Here is a 24,276-nt window from a genome sequence, read left to right on the forward strand (position 1 = left end):
ACACACACACACACACACACACACACACACACACACACACACACACACACACAGTTATGTATGCTGCAGTTTATCTTGCCTTTGTGTGAATGGTTTGTGCTGAAAACATGAACCCATTCTCCCTGATACGATGGTTATAGATTGACTTCACCGTATAAAAACACTATCAGCTGAAACACACACACACACACACACACACAATGACACAGTTTATCATGCCTACACATGAATAAAAAGCCATAATAGAATAAAAAAAGAGGCTTTATTTCTTTTCCTGAAGGCAAAGTTGGGAGAAAAACACTTTTCTGTTCTTTTCTCTCTTATCGTGCACACACACAGTCACGTGTTCACCCACAGGCTGCCACATATTCACATAAACTTCTTTTAGTGACGTAGTGTGGGCGGAGTCAGTGTGGCTTAGGTAGAAAACAGCAGAAAGACAGTGAGTGAGAGGGACGTGCACGTGAACGCACTAATTATTGATTCCAACAGTGTGACTTACTGTAAGATATTAAAGTGCTTTACAGCAGTGATGGGCAACTCTATCACAGCGGGGGGCCACAGAATCTGATCTGAGGGCCACATCATCAACATTTATGTCAGCATTAGAAAATGATCTGAGCATTAATATAATATGTCATTTTGTGTGTTTTAGTTATATTTTATTTGTATTGTAATTTTGCGTATTTTTCTGTCATTTTCTGCATTATGGTTTTTGATTTGTGTATTTTTGGGGTCACTTTCTGTATTTTCCTGTCATTTCGTTTGTTTAAATGGTTCTTATGACTTTTTTGTATTTTAATTTTTTATTTACTTTGTGCATTTTGCTGCCGATTCGTGTGTTTTGGAAGTTATTTTGTGAATTATGTTGGGCTTCATAGTCCTTCCAACTTCTTGAAATACAATTTTTGGGGATTTGTTTTGGGGGCCGCACAAAATTAGGCCACATGTGGCCCCCGGGCCACCGGTTGCCTATATTTGCTTTACAGGATAACTTCTGGACATTTGGACAGTCTGAATCCATAACCCTCTTTTTCACACTGATGGCCTTCTAATTTCTTTTTAAACTATTTTAAATTCTTACTTATTTTATTGTTTTATTCAGACTAAATAAACCAGGAGTGGGCAGTGTTTCTAAAGAGTAACTACCAGTAAATCCCAAAAACAAACCAATTTATTTAGGTATTAACAGAACTTAATTCTGGCACCTTCCAGATATTGACCGGCACTTTTATTTGATTGGATCCATCACCTTATTTAATAAATAAATAAATAAATAAATAAATAAATAAATAAATAAATAACCAGCACCTCATTGGCTTTCTGGTGTTTTCATCACATTTACAGTAAATTTAATGTAAAAACTGAGCGTGAGTGAGGAAGAGAGGGTAAAGTTAGGCCACGCCCCCACGCTACATCTAAAGTGGGATTTTGCTCAGAAATTATTTCTCTGTCAGCTTTGAAGACGGTAGAAAATGGCCAAAAAAAAAAAAAAAGCAGTTTGATTTAAGGAGGGTTTTTAAAGCCAATAAGTGAAGCTAAGACCAGGGAAGTTTGGACAGAAGCTTATAAAATATACAAATATATACAAAATTTGCAAGGATACAACGTTCTCCGTGGCTGTTTAGACAAATAAAAGGTAAGCATTTTTATTTTTCATTTTCTGCTGTGCTTCTGATTCATTAGAGGAGTTATGGGTGTAAAAGTTTAGTGTCCTTTGTGGCTAAATTAGCGCTGATTGTGCGCTGTCCTTGGTGCTGAAACATGGCAGATTTTAACAGCAATACGTGATCATAATCTCAATTTCAGATTAAAAAAGACTGACACATGTCAAATATTGTGGACTTTAATGAAATGATTGTATTTGGAGAAGTAGTTGGCAATTATTTCATGTTTTCTGTCATTTTTACTTTCTCTTACGGGCCATATTGGGTGCTGTAAAGCTCAAGGCCCGGGGACCAAATTCGGCCGTTTGGAGCATCCAATTCGGCCCGCAGACGAATGTTAAAATGACAGAGAAAACCTGAATCATTGTGTAAATGAAACTCAACACTTCTGGTACTTATACCACATGATTTCAGTTATTTTTATTGTTGAAAAAAAATTCTTACAAAATCCTTAAATTTTCTTCAAATTATTACATAATATTTCCCTTACTTAAATAAAAAATTGTGACAAAATCTAGTAAATTTAAAGTGAAGATCATGTTGTGACTGATATCTGTCACTTCTCACTTGGATATGGTCGGTTTCTCACATATTTAGTATCTTGTGTACATGTAGAAGTGCAAACTATGAGAAAATAATGTTGATTGTTTTCCCGCTTAAATTCTGTGTCCCACTTGAGGTCAAACTGCTCCGCATTTGGTCCCTGAACTAAAATAAGTTTGACACCCGTGTTCTAAAGGGTCAAATTTGGGTCCTGAGCTTTAAATTGAAAGAACAAACGTCTATGTATTTAAATAATGTCTGTTCCTGTATTTGTCATGGTATAATAAGCACGTTATGACATTTGGGGGCTTGTCCAGGATTTGAACCTGGGATCTTAACAGTGATTTTTTTTTTTTTTTTTCCATCTCCTGCTTCTTGATGATCAAAGAATAAAAATCATTTACATGTCCAGAAACATGCAAACTAAAACAACCAAAATCTACCACCTGTTTTAAACTCATCCTTTATATGGGAACAAAGCCCCTCCCACACACTCATGTTACTAGACTTATTTATTATTATTTTTTTTTCAGTGGATCCTCCCGAGGGCTGACATCAGTTATTCGTAGTTTCTTCTTTCTTGACAGAAACTAAAATCCCTGGAGGTGTTGCCGGTTCATCTAAAGCCAAAGTGCGTCATTCTGTTTCTGTCTTTGTGACAGTTCATTGTTTATTTCTCAGGCTTTTAAGGTCAAGTCGAGTCCACTGGGCCTCATTTAAAACATTAAAAAACAACTAGTCTAAGCTGTCAACTCAAGTAAACACTAACAATAACTAAATCCTGTATTTGTTTGAGTCTTCTGCTTTAAATGTCATTTTTTCAATATTCAAAACAACAAACGGAGCAGTTTGATCTCATGTAGGCCACAGAGTTTAAGCCGGAAAATTAGTCATTTCAACATTATTGTGCCATAGTTTGCACTTCTACATGAACATAAAATACACAATATTTCAGAAACCGTCTATATCCAAGCAATAAGTGACAGATATCAGTCCCAACAGGATCTTCGCTGTAAATGTAATAGGGTTTTGTGACCAATTTCTATTGAATTAGGGAAAATAATATGTAATTATTTGAGGAAAATTGAAGGTTTTGTAGAATTTTTTAGTTTTTTCAACAGTTGAACATTAGAAATGACTCAATCATGAGATAAAAGCACCAGGAAAACTGTAAACACCAACAAATATTGTTGAGTTTCTTAATGGATGGACATTTTGTGTGTTTGGAGTCATTTACATGTAAATGTGACGTCCATTTGTGTATTCTTTGTATATTTTCTATATGGTTTTTCCATGTAAATTTTTTGTTTTATTGTGATTTTGTATGTTTTTGGAGTCATTTTGTGTGTTTAGAGTCATTTATATGTAATTGTGTATTTTTTTCTTTTGTTGTGTGTATTTTCTACATGGTTTTTTATATATATTTCAGAATTTTCATGTATGCTCTTAGTTTTATTGTGATTTTGTATGTTTTTTTAAAAATTAGCAATTGGAAAAAGGATCATTTTGTGGGTTTGGAGTCATTTATATATATATTTTATTGTGTTTTTCACATTTTTGTATAAACTGTTATATTTTAATGTATTTTTTGTTTTATTATGATTTTGTTAGTTTTTAGGAGTCATTTTGTGTGTTTGAAGTCATTTGTATGTAATTTTGGCATCAATTTGTGTATTTTTTGTGTTTTGTGTATTTTCTGTTGTTTTGTATATAATTTTAGACATTTTTTATGTATATTTGTAGTTTTATTGTGATATTGGATGTTTCTTGGAAAAATTGATACATAGATGTTTTTTGGAGTCATTTGGATTTTTGGAGTCATTTATATGTAATTTTAACTTCAATTTGTGCATTTTTTGTGTTTTTGTGTGTATTTTCTATGTAGTTTTGTAGATATTTTTAAACATTTCTGAGTATATTTGTAGTTTTAATTAGATTTTGTATGTTTTTTTTAGAATAATTTTGTGTATTATTGCTGTCATTTTGTGCTACACATTATTAGACAGAGGGCCTCATGTTGCTTATGTGTGGTTTAGAGTTTTTATTCTGCGAAACTGACAAACATGCTTTGGTATGTGGGCGGAAAAAAGAGAAATAAAAGTAAATCCATGTGATCATACGAGTGCTTTAAATGTTATTAAAGCATCTTTTAAGAACAGCAGCAGCAGCATATTCATTAACATTATGTAGATGATGATCATGTTGCTTTTCTATCATACTTTCAGTCCATGTGACTGTGGAGAAAATAGATAAACGCTGCAAACTGAATCCTGAACACAACCAAGCCTATAGTTAATGTTTGGCTCACAAAATGATACTAAAATAACCTTTTTTGGCAGAAATAAAGGTTCACAAAGGCTTCAATGAAGAGAAAAAATCATCAGGTAATCCTGGATATCATATTTCATTTCACTTATTACCAACCATCACAATTGTAATCACCCACCGTTGTTTTACTTATCAGAGCCAAACACACGACTCACCAAAACTACGCACATATTTACTAATTTTCTTATTATCTGGCTTCACTCCTGTGAAATTGTTTGCACGCTGGCGGGACGTAATAAATGAAAGCAACCGCTCCAGGTTCTCTTTTCTTTGCCTGAATCTATCAGTTCCCAGTTAGAAAAAGGCCTGCAGGCTTATGTAAACTGGAAGTTGTTGACAATGCATGAAAGCAAACAACTGGGAGAGGAGTCAACAGACCATCCAGGCAAATCCAACACAACTGACGAAATGAAAGGGCACGTTTTTGATGCAGTGACTTCTGAGAATCATCATGACATTGTTTTAAAACGTGGACAAAACAAACAAAAGAAAGCACAGATGGCGTGCAGTAATGATAAAAATATGCAAATAACGGGACAATAATGAGTGTGAGGTCTACCAAAAGCATCTAAAACTGTCGGCTCATCGCTTTACCATTGTAGAAGTCCCACTTAAACACATTTTTCTTTGTTGGTTTTTTTCCTGCAGATTTTCTGCCCATCAAGGAAAGCACAGACGAGTGCAAATAACGGTAACGCTGATACGAGCGGGACACGAGTCAAGTGCCTGAATGAGGACTTCTAAAATGGCTTATGTGTGAATTCTCAAAGGACAGAAAAAAAAATAAAAAATACTACATTTCAACCACTTAGTGTTAGAGATTGGGCCGTTATCCAGCAGCGCAAACAGCTTTTTCTGCTCTATAACAGCCAGTATGAAATTGCACTGGTGCCGCTGAGAGTATAAAAGGTTTCATGATCTCCAAGAAAACGGATGTGTAGCCTCCACAAGTACTTTGTGCTTCTTAAAGGGGTCCTCCACTGATACTAAAGTGGCCTAAAATCTTTGAAATGTACCAAACTAAACACATAACTATGCATCACATTCATTTAAATACATACAAATGACTCCAAACACACAAAATGACTCCAAAAAGCATACAAAAACACAATAAAACTGAAATATACACACAAATACTGTATGTGCAAAACAAAACAACATCCGTCCATCCATTATTTGACCCGTTTGCTCCTTTTTCTATAAAATGTTTACACAATTGCAATAAAACTATAAATATATACACAAAAAGACTACAAAAACGTACAAAAACACAATAAATCTTTAAATATACACAAAAATATGTACAAAATAACATAAAAATACACAAAGCAAGACAAAAATACACAGATTGAATATAAATGACTCACACAAAATGAATGCTAAAAACTACAATAACACTAAAAATATACACGAACATATAGAAAACTATATACACAAAACCATACAGAAATGCCTTTATTAAAAGATCCATGACTAACAAAACACATTATTATGCACCATATTTATTTTATTAACTTTTAAAAATTGGATGATGATGTCACACGGTCCCACTGTCTGTAAACATTCCATTGTTTTCTATTAGGGTGAAACATTCAGCCTGATTTTTAAAACATTTAGCAGATTTTTTTAGTCAAAATAACAACTTGTGCTGCTTTTGTTCGCATTATTAAAAATGTCGATGTAAACTTCATTTGTTTAGCGAGAGGATGAAAAACAGATAAAATCTGTGACTGTGGGGGGCGACCGTTCCAACTCTGCGGTTTCATTGTAAACAATAAAGCAGAGAAGAAGAGCTCTCCTTAAACAGTGCGCTGACACGCTCTGGTGGCTAAAGTTAGCGAGTAAATCATGGACGGTTGAAGGACTCCCAGCCAAAAGTCCTTCTATCTTCACGGTTTGTGTGTCTTCAACAGTCTGTGAATTACTCGCCAACTTCAGCCACCAGAGCGTGTCAGCACACTGTTTAAGGGAGAGTAGAGGAGAGCCTTTCTTCTCTGCTTTATTGTCTACTGCCAAACCGCAAAGTTGGAATTGTCGCCCCCCCACAGTCACAGATTGTACCTTCAATCAGTAAAAAAATAAATAAAAAAGAGGTTTATATCGACATCTTTACCTTTTTCTGTTTTTTTAGAGCAACTGAAAATGGTAAAAATCTACTAAATGATCTAAAAATCAGGCTGAATGTTTCACTCCAATAGAAAACAATGGGATGTTTACAGGAAGTGGGGCCGTGTGACATCATCAATCACATGATTTCAAAATGGAGAAACACAGGCTATAAAACTGTAAAGAAGTCCCATTTTTAAAAGTTAATTAATTGAATATGGTGCATAATAAAGTGTTTTTTTTAGACAAAGATCTACTAATGAGAACATTTAAAAGATTTTTGTCCTCTTTTGTAGAAACAGTGGAGGATCCCTTTAAGACGGCACAAATCTAGCTCACATATTTAGAGTTCAACTTTTCCTTTCAGAACATCGCGTCCTTTCTTTTTTGGACAGAGCCGCAGTGATGAGATGCGTTTGGCGAGTCAATGCCAGATAAATGTAGGAGTCGTAGTGAAGGAACAGAGTGGATTCAATCACGTCTAGAAACAAACATACAATACCCCACGCTCAGAGTTCTCCACGTGTGAATTTCTCTATCGGAGCGAGAAGGACAAGGCAGGTACGGGGCGGGACAGGAAGGGGAGGAGCCAAAGACAGGAAACAGGAAGATAGAGAAAGACATAAAAGGGCATGAAAGTGGAGTCAGTGAGGTTGCTTTGATAAATACTGTACATCATGAGAATGGCTGTGCATCATCTCCATTACTATGGCAGATCTTTTATTGTTGAGAAAAATATCAAACAAAGTGTTTAACGTTACCAGTATCTATGAAGGTTTCACATTCTAAACATACACAAGTTATGAACAATATCTAAATATTGGACACATCTCAAGTTTCCCTAACTTTAATACTCTGTTTCCGTTTTGATGTAGGTCATAAGGCTATGTTTTGTTCTTGAACTTAACTAGTTATCGTTTACTACTATCGGTCCCATAAAATCAATTTTATTTAAAATGTTTAAATAAAATATTAATATGCCCTTTAGTGTGATGTGGCCAATGTAAAAACTCAGTCACTGTTTCATATTTTGAACATTTAACTCATTTTCCTCACATTTGAGACAGAAATTCCTGTAAAACAGTCATTGTTCAAAATGTGTAAACATGAAAAATGAATCTAAATGTAAATGGTAATTCTAAATGTAAATGTTAAATGTAATTGTTAAATATAAATATAAATGTTGAATCTAAATCTAAACGCTAAACCGAAATGTTAAAAGTAAATCTAAATGTTATCTAAATCTAAATGTTAAAAGTAAATCTAAATGTTATATCTAAATCTAAATGTTATATCTAAATCTAAATGTTAAAAGTAAATCTAAATGTTATATCTAAATCTAAATGTTATATCTAAATCTAAATGTTAAAAGTAAATCTAAATGTTATATCTAAATCTAAATGTTAAATGTAAATCTAAATGTAAAATGTACATCTACTGAGACTACTGGGATGGAAAAGGATTAACGACTAACTGTCCACGTCTCAGCTTCATCCCTCACATGTCTCACTGCAGTGAAAGCACACACACACAAACTAAGGGGTGTGGCCTGGAAAAACATTATTTTACTCTTTCTCTGTAGGAATATTTCATGTATTTTTCTCTAAACAACCAGTACATGGTATTTAGTGTCATGAGACACTGGGAAGGGGTCACCAGATGCCTTCAAAGAATAAAGAATATTTTTTTTTAAACAATTTGAGCCAATTTTTACTTATTTTTATCCTTTTTCTGCAACTACACCAAACTTGCCATATTGTAGATGAGATCAGATATCTTTATTGTCACTGTACATGTACAACAACATACTGTTGGAGCAATCCAAGTATACAAAACACTATAACCAAATGTATCAATCAGAATATGAATATGGATCAGTAATGCAGTATAAAAAAACAGTATGCAGTTAAAATATACATTAATTTTAAAAGTGACATGTGCTGAATAAATATATTGTTGAGTATTGATGTCTCTGAGTCCTGTTAACTTATTTTCATCACTTTTTCGTGCCATATTTTTGCTCTTTTTAATACATTTTTGCTACATTACTCCCATTTCTGCCACTTCCACATCACATTTCAACGTTATAAACCATTCTCACCACTTTTCCACCTAACGTTACATACTATGTTGACCCATTATTGTCACTTTTAACCTCTTTCAATCAAATTTCATGCTTATTTTTGCCAAATTAACCACATTCATGATTTGTCGTATCCATTATTTCCCTAATGTTGACATTGTGAACCCTTTTTACCACTATCTCAGTCTGTTTAACCAATGTCTGTGATTTTTAAAACCCCACTTCATCACTCAGTATTTTTCCAGCCAAAATTATAGTTGTATATTACAATTGTTTCATGGCGCTTGGGTTACAGTGGCGGTTCTTACACACTGGTCTATGATGCACTGGCCTTGGGATGTGGGATAAAACTCATACTGGGCTTAACTTTAGACACATTGATCCTAAATACCTGTTTTAGGTATTACCACTCACACCTTCCCCCTGTCCACAGCACCACCATTATATCACCAGAATGGCTTGATTACACAACACAATAAGTACAATATACACAACTCCAACTTCACATCTCACTCTCACTTTAAAATAATAACCACCCTTTACATTGCATTTCCCACCTCGAGTCTCTCCTCCCCATCCCCTCCCCCAGGTGTAACACTGCTCTCCCTTTTTACATCCTCCCTATAATAAAGTGTTTCTTACCCTTCCTTAGGGAATAAAATAAATTCATTTATTTAATTGCAATAACAAAACATACATTGCTGTAAAAGATTGCATTTCGTTAGTGTTGACCTTTGACAGCATGTGCAGACAAAGGTAAAACAAAACTAGATTTAACTATAGGAATATTATTTTTTTAACAATTTCAGCCCATTTTTTCCTCATTTTTACCCTTTTTCTGCAACTACACCAAACTTGCCATATTTTAACCTATTTTCATCACTTTTTCTTGCCATATTTTTGCTCCTTTTAATGTATTTTTGCTACATTACTCTCATTTCTGCCACTTTCAGCCATTTTTTCCATTTTCAAGACATTTTCAGCACTTATAAACCCTTTCCTCCACTTTTCCACCTAATGTCACATATGTTGACCCATTATTGTCACTTTTAACATCTTTTCACCATATTTCATGTTTATTTTTGACAATTTAACCACATTAATGATTTGTCATGCCCATTATTTGCCAGTTTAAACTAAATGTTCGTCGTCTGTTTCGTCATTAGTTCCATAATCTAACCTGAGGACTATTTCATATGCATGTTAATGTTATAATGTTTGCCTGACATTTAAGTTAAAGTCAATTCCAAACAAGTTTAGTTGTGTTCTTAAGGTCACATTTAGAAATAATAGATACAAAATACACTAAATATTGTAAAAGCTTTGGGCTTTTTCAACTGTTCAATGCCCTGTTTTTCCTTCATATTGCAACTCTGGAGCTTTTATTGTTTTGTCGTGTACTTAAAAGAACTCTACGTCTTTGGAATCACAAAGAAAGCAGCCACAGTTTAGGCCTTTACTAATATTAATTATTCATCCAGACTCCTCTAAACTGTATATGAAAAGTGTCTCTTCTGGTGCTGCTTTTCCTTCTTTTTTTGAGCCCACAGGGACACCTGGACGCACAGACATTGAATTCCCATTAAGATTTCAGTGACGTCCAGTGTTATTCACTTTTACATCCCATTATTAGCAGCATCCTCATGTTTGCTGTCCAAAAAAAGCCATTGTGTAAGAGCACCTTAAAATAATAATATCACAGAATAATTTATAGGGTTTAAAAGGCATGTCAAACACTTTGCTCTGCCATTAGTGAGGGTGTAACGCAGTGTTTTTCAACCCCACATGGGGTCAAGACCCCATGTGGGGTTGCCTGGAATTAAAATGGGGTCACCTGAAATGTCTAGTTATTGGTCAAATAAAAATGAAAAATACTGATTAAAATTGCATTTCTAATTATCTTTAGATTATTATTATTCTTAAAAATGACACTTCATTTTAAATTTCCTTGGTTTTTTGACCAATTTCTATTTCATTTTGGGAAATTTTGTGGAATAATTTGAGGAAAACTGCAGGATTTTGGAATATATATATATATTATTAAAGTTCTGAGAAAAGAAGTAAGAATTCTGACCTCAATCTCAGAATTTTGACTTTTTTTTATAAAAATATGACTTTAATATTTAACAATTTTAACAATAAAACAAATATTAGACCTTGTTTGTCCTTTTTTCAGTGGCGCTTGTGTATAGTATTCGACATCAAACATCATCCATGTAAATTAAGAAAACCTAAGAAATTAAAATATATATACATATTTTTTTTTTTTGCACGATTACTGATTTATTAGCAGCATAAAAAAAAAGAAGCCATTTAGAACATGTGTAAGAACACCTTAAAATATTAATATCACAGAATAATTTATAGAGTTTAAAAGACACGTCAAAGTAATTTTCCTGTGACCAAAAGGCCAAACTGTAGAGTACAATATGAAAAAGTAAAGGAAGTCTATGATATGGTGAACTAACCTCACCATCAAAGGTTTATGGAGAGTTTTTACCAATAAATACTTTTCTAAAAAAATTGTAGTCCACCAAGCCAGTGAAAAAATTAAAAAAAAATCAATAATAGAAAATATGTATTATGTGTAAACATGTCAATACTGCCTTATAGGTCTCATTATCCAAAGCAAAATACATGATTTATTACAGCATAAGAACAACCCAAATGCTATATTAAATGTAAAAAAATTGCTCATAATGGGGCATATGAAAAATATCAACCTTTAGGTGGATTCATAAATATAAATTGATTTAACAAATATTTTGGTTATTTGAACATAATTAAACAAGGGACAAATTGATTTGAATATATTGCGGGGTTTGATGCACCCTACTCTCCAGAAAGCCTTATAATGATTATGATGTTAAAACTAAAAGTAACAAGTTTAAGATTTCAGGTATTAAAAAAACAATCAGAAGAGTCAGGTAAACTTATTCATTATTGAAAAAGAGCGCAGAAAAGTAAAACTTAAACTAAAGTGTTGGTTGGACTTTACTCAAATAAAGTGTGAATATATTTGATGATAAATGTTGTGTACTTTGTTTATGTCTATAATTATTTATAGATAATTTAATTACAAGAAACAACAGGAATTTATGAAGTTCACTCACACTGTACACATTATTATTATGAATAAAAAGTTACTGAATCAATTCTTAAATCACTGAATCCTTCTAAATTTACCAATATTGTCCTTGAATCGAATCAAATCGTTGCTAAAATTAATGGTTATGAGTCAGCGTTTCATATACAAAGCAAATAAATCTCAGAATACTGCTTTGCACCAACCGTTAACTGTAATTATACTTCATACCGGCAGTATTTGGTAAACACACCACATTTCAACGTTTCTTCAGTATTTCTAGACTGACATTTATTTTGAAAATCTCTATTTTGAAACCTTCAAATAAATAAGTATTCTTCCAAATTTGGACACTGATGGTTTCCATGTTAACGGTAATACAATTATGAACTATTATGTCAATAAAAAAATAATGATTATATTTTACTTCATCCACCAAAAATCCTTTAAACAATGTGTCTGGACTGAATTTTAACTCAAAAGTTGAAATGAATCATTGTTTTTCATTGTTCTACACATAATGTAGAAAAATAAAACTTTTATTGTGCGTGTCGTCATGGAAGCTAAAAAACACAGGTTGTGTTTGAGCGCTGCAGAATATTCTAGTGGAAATAGGAATGAAGAAATGAATGGAGCCTTAAAGAAAAGTAAAGAAAAGTAAAGAAAAGTAAAAAAAAAAGTAAAAAAAAAGTAAAGAAAAGTAAAGAAAAAGAAGGAAAGAAGGTGATGGAATAAAGCCAGTATGTATTTTCAACTAGAGTAAATGAGTTATTTTACAATCCTTTTGGGATTTACACATTCATAACATATTTTTCACACTATATTTTCTTTATATAAATTTTAATAATTCTCTGTTAAGTGGCTCTGACACCCTAGTTTAAAAGTAAAACTTTTGTAATTTTGTTTTATTTTATTTTTTTAAATTCTTTTTTTTTTTTGTAATTATTCTTAACTTTTGTCAACACTGAATTCCTCAATTACCAGTAACTGGTTTAATGTAAATACAGATGATTATTAGCTTCAACAGGCTAATTGTGATCTTCTACTTGTTAAAGCTGCTTAGAACCACATTTTTAAAAGTGTGTCATCCAACAGTTGTTCTCATTAACCCTCGATTTTATTCATCAACTAACGTCAAACATGGGTTTTTGACTCCGTTATAAACAGTGTTGGGTAAGTTACTCTAAACTAGCAATATATTTAAATTACTTGTTAAGGGGATAAAAATGTAATATATTTGTATTGTAATATTACAGTTATTTTAAATGTAATTTTGGTCCCGAACACTAATTATATCACATTGATAGTGTTTGAATAACAAGTTTTAATTCAAATACTTCTGTTGTTTCAGGAGCTCTTTTTTGTCCCTTATGAGTTATATTTAACTATAATGATCATATTTGAGAAATAATAATATGCACATAACTTCAGTTACTTTAATTGTTACTAGTAATATTATTACCACGTTTCACTACTGAGTTACTTCAAAAAGGAATATATCAGTGTAATATAATACAGAAATAACTAGTTACTCCCAACAATGATTATAAACGTCTTGTTGATAAATGGTCATTTCACTTGAAGTTTCCCACATTGCATTGTGGGATTTGGAGTCCTGTAGAAGCAGAAAACTTCTGTTAATGAGTAACTAAAACCCAGGGTTTTGGCTTGAAATACATTTTTTTTAAAAGATGCCTTCATTATGGGCGGGGCTTTTAGATCAGCTTAAGATACGCCCAGTTTATACTATCAAATCTCTAAAGAACAATTGATGCTATGCTAACTAGTTACCCAATACTCACTCTAGCTCTATTCACAATTATCTCAGTCCACAGGTGATAGCTTTTATAAAAGGGGCGGGGCCAACAGTGGCCCACGCATTTTTAGCAATTGTTGCCTTATCATTCAGTAAACACAATGTACATTTTTAGTTTGATCAAATGAATACTTTTTGAGATATGACCAGTTTAGTGGTCATTCATGTAATGAATGAATTAATCACATAAGAAACTGTAAAATGGTATAATAATACAGCTCCACCTACTCTCTCAGAATATACAGAAATATCTGCTATACATGTGTGTTTGGTTCTTCAGTAAACTACTTAGCATATGTCTCAGCTCCCTGTAATGTGATCAGCTTAGAGCTATGAACATAGACTGTTCACATCACTAATGATTAGTCACATATACTGTATGCGTTGGTTCTAGGGTGACACGCCCAACTACATGTGGGAATGTAAGAAACAAATGTAATCTCTGTTTTAATTTACAGTATAAATGTTACTCTTATTTGGGATATAAAACAATTTTTTACTTTGGGTTATTTCACCACTCGCATTATATTGAAAATCCTTTACTCTGTGTCTTATAATTATTTATTGTTTATTCGTTTTTCACAAGTAACATAAAGACATGTAAAAATTATTGCATCAGATAAAGTACTTATTATTGAAAACATAATATTTATTATGAACAAATAAATGGGGGGTGTTTTCCTTCAAAATACATCAATATAATGTATATCCATCGTAATCATGACAGTAATACACGTCATTTTTGCTCTGGTTTGATAACCTATTTGCTGTTTTCCTGATTTTGACCATATTATCAACATCGCCATTGTTTTATTTAGTAAAAACAACAGAAATATCTCTGCCAGTGTTTTTTGGCATCAGTCGTGCTTGAGAACAAGTATTGGATGACACACACACGCACATACACGCACACAGGTAGAGTTTTAAAAATGTGTTTTTTGTGGTGGTTAGCAGCTTTTAACAAAGCTTTTAAACCAATCTCCTTTCAAACGATTGTATGCTAAATGGACTTCCTGTATAACTCACTGTACCTACCTGCGCTTGAACGTGAGGATGACTCCGAGGAGGATGATGATGAACATGAGAACTCCTGCGATTACGCCGGCCATTTTCACCGTGCCGTCCACCTGTTTCTCTGGCTCCATTGCATCCGAGTCCTGAGTGGATGCACCTACACACGCACACACACACACACACACACGCACACACACAACAATTCAGACAGTGAGGCATTTGCAAACATGTTACAAACAGACCTGATAAAACATGGACGTAAAAACTCAAGGAAGGACAAACATGGACTAACGCACACGTATGTGAACACATGCACACAATAATATATGTAATAATGGCAGTGACCATGTGGTGCAGGGGTGTCAAACTCATTTTAGTTCAGGGGCCAAATACAGATCAGTTTGATCTCCAGAGGGCCACAGATTTTACGCGAAAAAACGAGTAATTTCAACATTATTGTGCCCTAGCTTACACTGTATACATAAAATACAAAATATGTAAAAAAAAAAAAAATCATATCCAAGCAATAAGTAACAGAATCTTCTATTTAATAAAAGAAAATATGATGTCATATTTTGAGGAAAATTTAAGAATTTTGTAAGAATGTTGAGTTTTTTCAACAGTTAAACATTAAAAATGACTGCAATCATGCCATAAAATGACCAGGAGTGTTGATTTAAATTTTTTCATCTGTCATTTTTATTTTCTCCGACAGGCCAAATTGGATGCTCCAAACGGCCGGATTTGGCCCCCATGCCTTGAGTTTGACACGTGATGTAGTGAATCCACTTTAAAGCTTTAGTTTACAATAAGAAAAATAACAAAAGTGATGGATACATTTGACCCCAAAGAGGAGGTAAGTCATGCAAAAGACTCCACACAGATTTACATGTAAGTGTAAAAACAAGCTCAATGCAAAAAACACACAAAATATTTGTTTTTAATCCTTTTTACAAATGTGCGTAAACGCATCGGCCCTCATTTGTCAACCTTGCGTGAAAACGTGTGTAAATCTGCGTCGTTGTGAAGTGGTTGCCAGTGCACACAGGGGGGCAGACTTCTGCTCAGTAACTGATTCTGTTCCACAGAGCGTTTAAATGAACTTCTTTAATTCCAGTTTTCACACGTTCAAAAAGCACATGTTTGGTTAGTTCCACCATCTTGGAAAATATTATTTTCTTGTTTGACCTCAGTGGGCGGGGCCTCCAAAATAGGAGGACGTAAAAAGTAAAATTTACACCTGTTTTCATGTAAGGTTGATAAATGAGGGTCAATGTAACTAAGGGTCAGACCCTCCACAATCAGAGGCCACAGAAATACATTAAAGTTCAGATTAAGATTCGTTTGTGCGTCTAAAATGTTTTTTTTTGTTTTTTTTTTTGAATAATGTTGAAATTATACAGTCAGTGCTTAGAGCGTAGGTGTGTGAGGCTATACACAGAGGAAAGATTGTTGTTGTTCAAGAGGATTTCTAATGAAAAAAAGAACACTCTGGTCCTTTGTGGGATCTGCAAGGTCGCCATGCACGAGTGAATCAAGTTAGCAGCTCACACACACACACACGCACACACACACGCACACACTCACGCACACACACACTCACACAACCTTTACTGAATATCTGGATTCATCAAAGCTACACGTAACGTTTATTTCCATGTGTCGTGTTCTTCTCTTTGCAACAATAACACAAGGTTGGCAGCAGAGGAAACAACTGAAACTAATCTTTAAAGTTCCTGACCTTGACACGCTCCAAAAGCATCCGTCTCTATTTCATACATTTAGTTTGGAAAAGAAAATATATTCACTACACTCGCTTTATCAAATAAAGTCCGACATCAGGTGGGCGGAGTATCAGTGCAGCAGCTCAGAACTCCATAATGTGAAATACACACAATAAAAATGTTTTACAGATTTTAACCTTTGGGTAATAGAATTATGCTGCGTTCACACCAAACACAGTTGGACGCTTGTCACCAGCATTGAAGACGTTCTGGACGCGCGTCCAAACAAGTTGGGAAGCGAGCACGTCGAGGGGAGGGGCTTCTCTGTAGCCAGTGGTGTTCATTCAATGGATGATATTGTGGTGATCAGTTACGTTCATAATTCACCAGTGACTGTGAAGTGATGGACACATTATTGTGTTGAGAAGGCGGAGTTTCTGGTCGGATGTGACTCAGTGTGTGCACTGTGATGTCAGAGGGTTATAGAGAAGAGTGGGTGAATGGAGAATAAAGTTTAGAGTTCCTTGCAGAACACGCCCCCTGACCCCCGTTTATCAGCTCTACAGAAAGTGGCTTGGTTTTATTTGCTCCTCGGCGCCGTTTCTGGATTCACCAGAGCTGCACTCGGACGAGAGTCTCTTTCAGCGCTACTTCCGTCTCTCCTGTGCCCAGTTTGAAGACCTGCTGACCTGCATCAGCGGTTGCATCTCCTACCAGGAGACGGTCTATTCCAGCAGAAGAGTCCCTGTCCATCTGTCTCCGCCTCCAGTCAGTGTTTTTTTTCTCATTATTCTGAATAAGTCACAGATAGGAAACGCTCCTGATTGGTCAACACACTGCGATATGCCCCAAAAGTTCAACAATCCCAACTCTAGCATCAAAAGCTTGAAATCTAAAAACCCACAGTGTCCGCCGTGCGTAAAGCTTGAAAACGCGCCACACAGGAAGCGTGGGACGCACAGCAGGACCTCTGACGCTCCCTAGAAGCACGTCCACCATGTATTGTCTATGTAAACCTGACGCTTTTGATGCGTATAGTGTGAACGTGCCATTAGTCTTTCTTATCTAACGTGTAAAATCTAGATCAGAAATGGGTAACTGTAAGTCTCTGACCTGAGGGCCATATTTTACATTTATTTCAGCATTTGTTTGATACTTTTGCAGTTTTTGGTCTGATCTTACATGTTTTTGTTGTGATTGTATCTAATCTGATGGTCAGCATTTGTAATAATAACCAATCTGAGCATTAACACAGGAAACACACGATTTGTGTGTTTTTCTTCTTTTTTTCTGTGTTTTTGGAGTCATTTAGTACATTTTTTTGTCTTTTTTTAATGTATTTTTGATGTGATTATGAGTGTTTTTGTTGTGATTTTGTGTATTTTCTGCTGTCTAGTGCAGCTTTGGTGATATGTTGTATGTTTTTTGTAGTTTTATGTTTTTTTCAGTTAGTTTGTTGGGACTGAATGATTTTGTTTTGTGCACTTTAGTGTGTTTTGTTGTAGTTTTGCGTATTTTTTGTAGTTTTGAGCTGTTTTTGTGTTCTTGTTGTATCTTTACGTTGCATATTTTTTGCAAAATTTGCTTTATTTTTCAGTCCTTTTCTGTATTTTTGTGTGCTTCGTTGTGTACTTTTGTGTAATTTGCTGTATCTTTCTGTCATTTTTGTGTTTTTCATTGTCATTTTGTCTGCTTTGGTTTAGGTTTTTGTGTTTCTGTTGTGATTTAGTTGTAGTTTTGTGTATTTTTTTTCATGTTGTGTATTTTTTTTCATGTTGTGTACTTTCAGTCATTTTCATGTTTTGTAATTTTACCAAGTGTATTTTTGTACAATTTGCTTTATTTTTTTGGTGTTCTGTGTATTTATGTTGTCTACTGTATACATTTTTGTATCTAAGTGTATTTTTGTTTTTTCTGTCATAATGTTAACTTTTGTTGTTTTGTGTTTTTGCTGTGACTGTATTATTTTATGTACTTTTGTGTATTTTGTATTATTGTGATTTAGTATTGTTTTGTGGAAGTTTGTAGTACTTTTGTCATCATTTTTGTGTTTTGTTTTAATTTCACAAATATTTTTTCTGTCGTTTTGTGTATTTTTTAAAGTATTTTTGTCGGTGAAATGTCATTTGTGAGCTTTTGTTTTTTTTGTGTTTTTGCTGTGACTGTATGATTTTGTTTTGTGTATTTTTCTGTATTTTGTTTCCAATGTTTTTAGTGCGCTTATGGAGTAATTAGTGTGATTCACATGTGTTGCATATTCTTCTGTTGTTATGTGTACTGTTTTAAATTGATGCTGTGTATTTTTGCACAATTTGCTTTATTTTTCTTTTTTTTGTGTATTTTGTATTTTATTCAATAGTTGAAATGTCGTTTGCATGCTTTACTGTGGTTTTGTGTATTTTTTTGTAGTTTTGCATATTCTTCTGTAGTTTTGTGTGCTTTGGTTTATGTTTTTGTGTTTCTGTTGTGATTTAGCATTATATTTTGTTGAAGTTTTGTGTATTCTTTTCATTTTGTGTACTTTTGTAGTCATTATTGTTTTGTTTTAATTTCACATTATTTTTCTGTCATTTTTGTGCAGTCAAATTTTCATTTGCATGCTTTGCTGCGGTTTTGTTGGTACTTTGTTGTTGTTGTTTTTTTATACATTATTATACATATTGTGCATTTTTAAAGTCTAATCTGTTGGATTTAATAATCCTTATAACATCTTGAATTACGTTTTTTTGTTTATCTTCTTGTGTATATTTGTGTTGCAGACACGTGATGTTTCTTCACTCGTTGATAACGTGCGATGCTGTAATCAGCAGATGTATCACACACACACACACACACTATGACTGATCTGTGTCTGTGAGGCTTCGTGACATTCCGCCTGTGTCCTGGTTGTTCACCTCACAGGTGAATTAAACCTCCATTTACACCCTTTAATGAAGCACAATGAGACGCTCAGCGTGACCTCATTTGTTCACCACTGCACAGGTGCTGATTGGGTTCAATAGTTCATGATGTAACAGAGGATAAAACCCATCTGTTGACGCGTTCACCTCTATTTAACACCGTGATTGGACGGATGGAAAACCCCTCGACCAATCAGGGTCGACCCTGTGTGGTGAGCGGGTCAGAGGAGAAGTGATGTGATGTGACAGCGTTTAATAGAAACGGATCGAAGCATAAACTAAACTAAATCTGTCTGACTTCTTATCTTTTCAGCATATATCTATAGATCCGTGGGCAGAAGGAGAGAATGGGATATTTTGGGGTTTATTTTTCCACACATTCTTCTAAAAGCTTTTCTTTTGTTTTTTTACCTGAAATGATGATTTGGTGGTAGATTTTCATATTGTTTTTAAAGGGAAAAAAAGGGGGTGTGGCCAATAACAGGACTACAAGGATTTTCTACAGACTTAAATTATGAACCCTTGTCCCCCGTTAGGCCCTTTATGAATATATAAATATATCAAAGCATAAATATATGGATATAAATTTATATAAAAAGAAAAAAAACATATAAATAGAAAAACAGAAATATAAAAGCATGCATTTAGAAAAGCAGCAGAATGTGAGTGCATACAAATGGTTTGGAAAATAAAAATCTATTTTATTTTATTTTATGAATTTCTTCTAGGGGGGAAAATACTGTAACCAGGGGGAAAGAGGCAAATGACAACACGATCCAAATATGATTAAAAAAAAAAATGTGATTGCATACAACTGGTTTGGATGAAAGATTTTTTTTTTTTTTTTTTTTTTAATTTAAGTAAATTTTGTTTTATTCAATTTTACTTTATTTTAATGTATTTTATTTGATAAAGAAATGATGAGGAAAATACTGTAACAGGGCAAAAAGGGCAAAAATCCAAAGAGAATAAAAAAAGTACTTAAAAAATAAATAGTTTCCTTAAACATCCTCGTATCTCTGTTGTTGTTTCTAAAACATGAGTATTATATACATATATAAAAAAATAGAAAATAAATAAATGTGTGGCTCATCAATGTTTCATAGCTTGAGTTCCAGACTGAATAACATACATTATTATTATTATTATTATTATTATTATTATTATTATTATTATTATTATTATTATTATTATTATTATTATTCTGGGTAACATGAGTATGTGTGTATATACATGTGTGCGTGTTCTACATGGTGGATGATGAGAAGATTTAGATTTATATTGTGTTTGTCATCAGCTGTGGATTACTGAGAGCCACATTGAGTATCTTTAACAGGATTACTACGTAATCTGAAGTATGCTAGCATAGCGCTACGTGTCACAGCAGCTAGCAGCAGCAGTACTGTGCATGCTGACCATCCTCCATGTTAGCAGCAGCAAGTCTCTGATCATGTTTGTCAATTTAAATGTCATCAACCAATCAATGAATGAGTTAATGTTTATTTCCTCACACACTGTGTGTGTGTGCGTGTGTGTGTGTGTGTGTGTGTGTGTGTGTGTGTGTGTGTGTGTGTGTGTGTGTGTGTGTGTGTGAGAGACAGAACCATGGTCAGATGGTCTGTAGATTAACATACTTATATCCAAACTATAATTGACACACACACACACACACACGCACACACACAGTTTGAGTCTCGACTCATTTTAATGCTATTCTCTCATATTGACAATAAAAGTTTCTACATCTATGAGTTAGATTATTTTCTATTCATCATTTGACCTTTTTTTTTTTTAGCCAGTTGATTTCTCTAAAGTACAGTCAGCACCTTTGTGTGTTTTTTCTTCTGCTAACGTTAAAGAAAGTGTCTATTGTACGGTCAACCTGCGGTGCTATTGGTACGTTTACCAAAGTACACGTATGTAGCGTCTTAGGGTTAGGTTTAAAGTTAGGGTTATAATCCTATATCACATCAATTTTTAGGGTTAGGGTAAGATTTAGTCTTAGTCACGTGACCTAAACTGGCCAATGAGGGGCGCTGCATACGGATAGAATGTCGGTATATTGACACGGCAACAGCACGGATAGATACTGCCTATGTTAAATGTAGTCAATAAAGAGCTCCAATGAAACCTTAACAAAACTGTAGTATGGATGTGTTAAAATGTCTTTCACACATTTCTTCTTTTTCCTTTTTTATTTATTCTGACTCAACCTGTTGCCAACGAAATGCAAATATTTGACGCCCTTGTGGAGTCCCTACAGTGTAGGTCAATGACAAGTATGGTTCACACACACACACACACACACACACACACACACACACACACACACACACACACACACACGCACACACACACACACACACACACACACACACACACACACACACACACACACACACACACACACACACACACACACACACAGAGCCATAGACATGTTGCATCTGTATTGCGAAAGCATCGCACTGAGGATTAGATCTATATGGACTAATGCTAATGCTTATCCAATGTGACGTACAGTAGCAGTGTGCAGATCATAAGAGACAGGTTTGATGTTTCTAAAGAATGACGCTAGCTTAGCAACATCTGGGATTACCATGTGATTAAATATACATTTATTGTCAACATTTTTTTTATTTATTTTTTTAGCAGTCAAAATCCAAGCATCCATCCTGTTAAATGACTGAATAAATATGTTCAAAATGTATGTGTAACTATACTTTAGCATAACAAAAGGAATAATATATGTCAGACATGGGAAATATGGCGGGACACATGCGGGCCCTCGGTCTCATTTACTGTGGCCCCCGAAAGTAAAAACACAAAAACACAGACTCCAAAAAAAGCACAAAATGACAAAAAATGTTCATAAAAAGACAACAAAAAATACACAAAAAGAGTTAAAAGATAAGTGAAAGAAGAAAAAGTGACAAATACACACAAAAACACAACAAAAACATACAAAATTACACAAAAATTACATAAAGGATGACAAAAATACACATGAGATCAAAAACATGTGAAAAAAAAGGAAACCAGAAAAACAAATATAGACAAAATGACAACAAACATACACTGAAACACAACAAAAATATAAAAAATAAACAAAAATAACACAAAATAAACAAAACAACAACAAATATACACAAACACCACAACAATTAAACAAAATGACAGAAAATACACAAGATGAGTTCAAAAATAAACAACAATAAAATATACCAAATTACAACAAACATACGCTGAAACACAACAAAAATATAAAAAAACAAAACAAAAATAAAACTAAATAAACAGAACAACAACAAATATACACAAACACCACAACAAATAACAAAATGACAGAAAATACACAAGATGAGTTCAAAAATAAACAAAAAACAACAATAAAATATACAAAATGACAACAAACATACACACAACAAAAATATACGCAAGGATAGAAATATACACAAAGGATAAGTAATAATTATAATTTCTACATTTTCAAAATAATATATTCCCAAAATGAATTCACTGACCACAGAGAGAAGTCATCACTCAACTGTTCTGAAGCATTTTGTTTCACATTCTAGTTTTACTCTATTTATTTATTATAAACTATACACCTTACTGCACATAACGGAGGTTATTTGTTTACTTGTGCATTCGTTCCATTCCCTGATAAAGGAATGTAACACACTAAATTATTCCCATCATGCATTGTTCCATTCTTTGATTATTAAATCTCTACATGACGTCCAAACTACACCATCATCTCTTTAGCGCTACATCCAATCCTAAACGCATTAGCATAGATATGATTCTGATGCAGTTCAGTGAACAATGTTTATCTGTGTTGTATTTACTGTGTTTGGCTGATTGGACATCACACTAGGTTATTAAAGGGTTTTTGGGTTTTTATTTCAGGTTGGTTATTGTGATCATGAAGCTGAGTGGATTCATAATAAAATACAATTACTAGTAGGGATTTAAGATTCATACAACTCCCGATACGATTCGATTCACGATACTGGGTTCACGATACGATTCTCTCACGATTTATTTTACAAAATGGGGCTGTAGTCAAATGATGACATAATATAAAATATTCCTTTATTTTTTTCAAGAAAATACTGTACTATTTTCTTTTTATTTTTCATTGTCAAAAGAATCCCTTGATAAACTATTCAAAAGAATGCCAATGAAAAAAATAAAGGAATAATACAAATGAAGAAGAAGCCTATTAATTTAAATTCTGGTTCTATAGTAAACAATGCAAAACTACATAATAGTTCTTTTTCTTTTGAAAAGTGCAACCGAAAATGTATTTTGTGCCTTAACAATTGGACTTTAAAAAAACTAGTCATTATACTGAATTTACGTCAGATTTTTGTTTGGACCAGCAGAGGGCGCTGGTAACCCAGTGGTCGGTTGGCATGCAGATATTCTTGCAGTGAAGAAGAGATGCTATGCTAGCAGACAGAGCTAACAGAAAAACGTGACTTTTACAGATATTCATGTATTATTACAGATATTCTTTCGGTGCTAAAGGGGTAAGGAATCATTTATGAACATGTTTAAGAGTAGAAGGCAGCCAGAAAGACAGAAAGAAAGTAGTAGCAGATTCCGCCCGCTGCCTACACTTCTGGACAAGAGAAGGATAAATAGATAGCACCCTTTGCTGTTTAAAAAAAGTACTGCAATTCAATTTTCAGAGAATCGATATGAACCGTGATACCTATGAATCGATTTTTAACTGCCTTACGATTAATCGTTACATCCCTAATTACTAGTGTCAAAAAGGAGGATTTCACCACATTTGTGGAAAGCTGTTTGATCATAACCATAACCATAGTTCTACTAGTAATCATAGTGGAGATTACGTACGCTACTACTTTACTAGTGAAGCAACACAAAGTATCACTACTAGAACAGTGGTTCCAAAGCTTTTTGGGGTCTTGACCATTTAGATTTTTACAAATTAGTAGTGACCCCAAAAACATTTAGTTTGTCTGAAATTAGTTG

At 33.8% G+C, this 24,276-nt stretch overlaps 1 protein-coding gene across 1 annotated transcript in view; it reads right to left on the minus strand.

Moving 5' to 3' along the window:
* The window catches only part of ptprt (protein tyrosine phosphatase receptor type T), a 341,442-nt gene that overhangs the window by 100,989 nt on the left and 216,177 nt on the right, over nucleotides 1-24,276 (minus strand). Inside the window, exon 16 of the mRNA XM_028445860.1 lies at nucleotides 14,664-14,799. Coding sequence (XP_028301661.1) covers nucleotides 14,664-14,799 — 136 coding nt within the window. The remainder of the gene's footprint in view (nucleotides 1-14,663; nucleotides 14,800-24,276) is intronic.

This window comes from Gouania willdenowi, chromosome 5, assembly GCF_900634775.1.
Source record: "Gouania willdenowi chromosome 5, fGouWil2.1, whole genome shotgun sequence".
Classification (NCBI taxonomy): Eukaryota; Metazoa; Chordata; class Actinopteri; order Blenniiformes; family Gobiesocidae; genus Gouania; species Gouania willdenowi.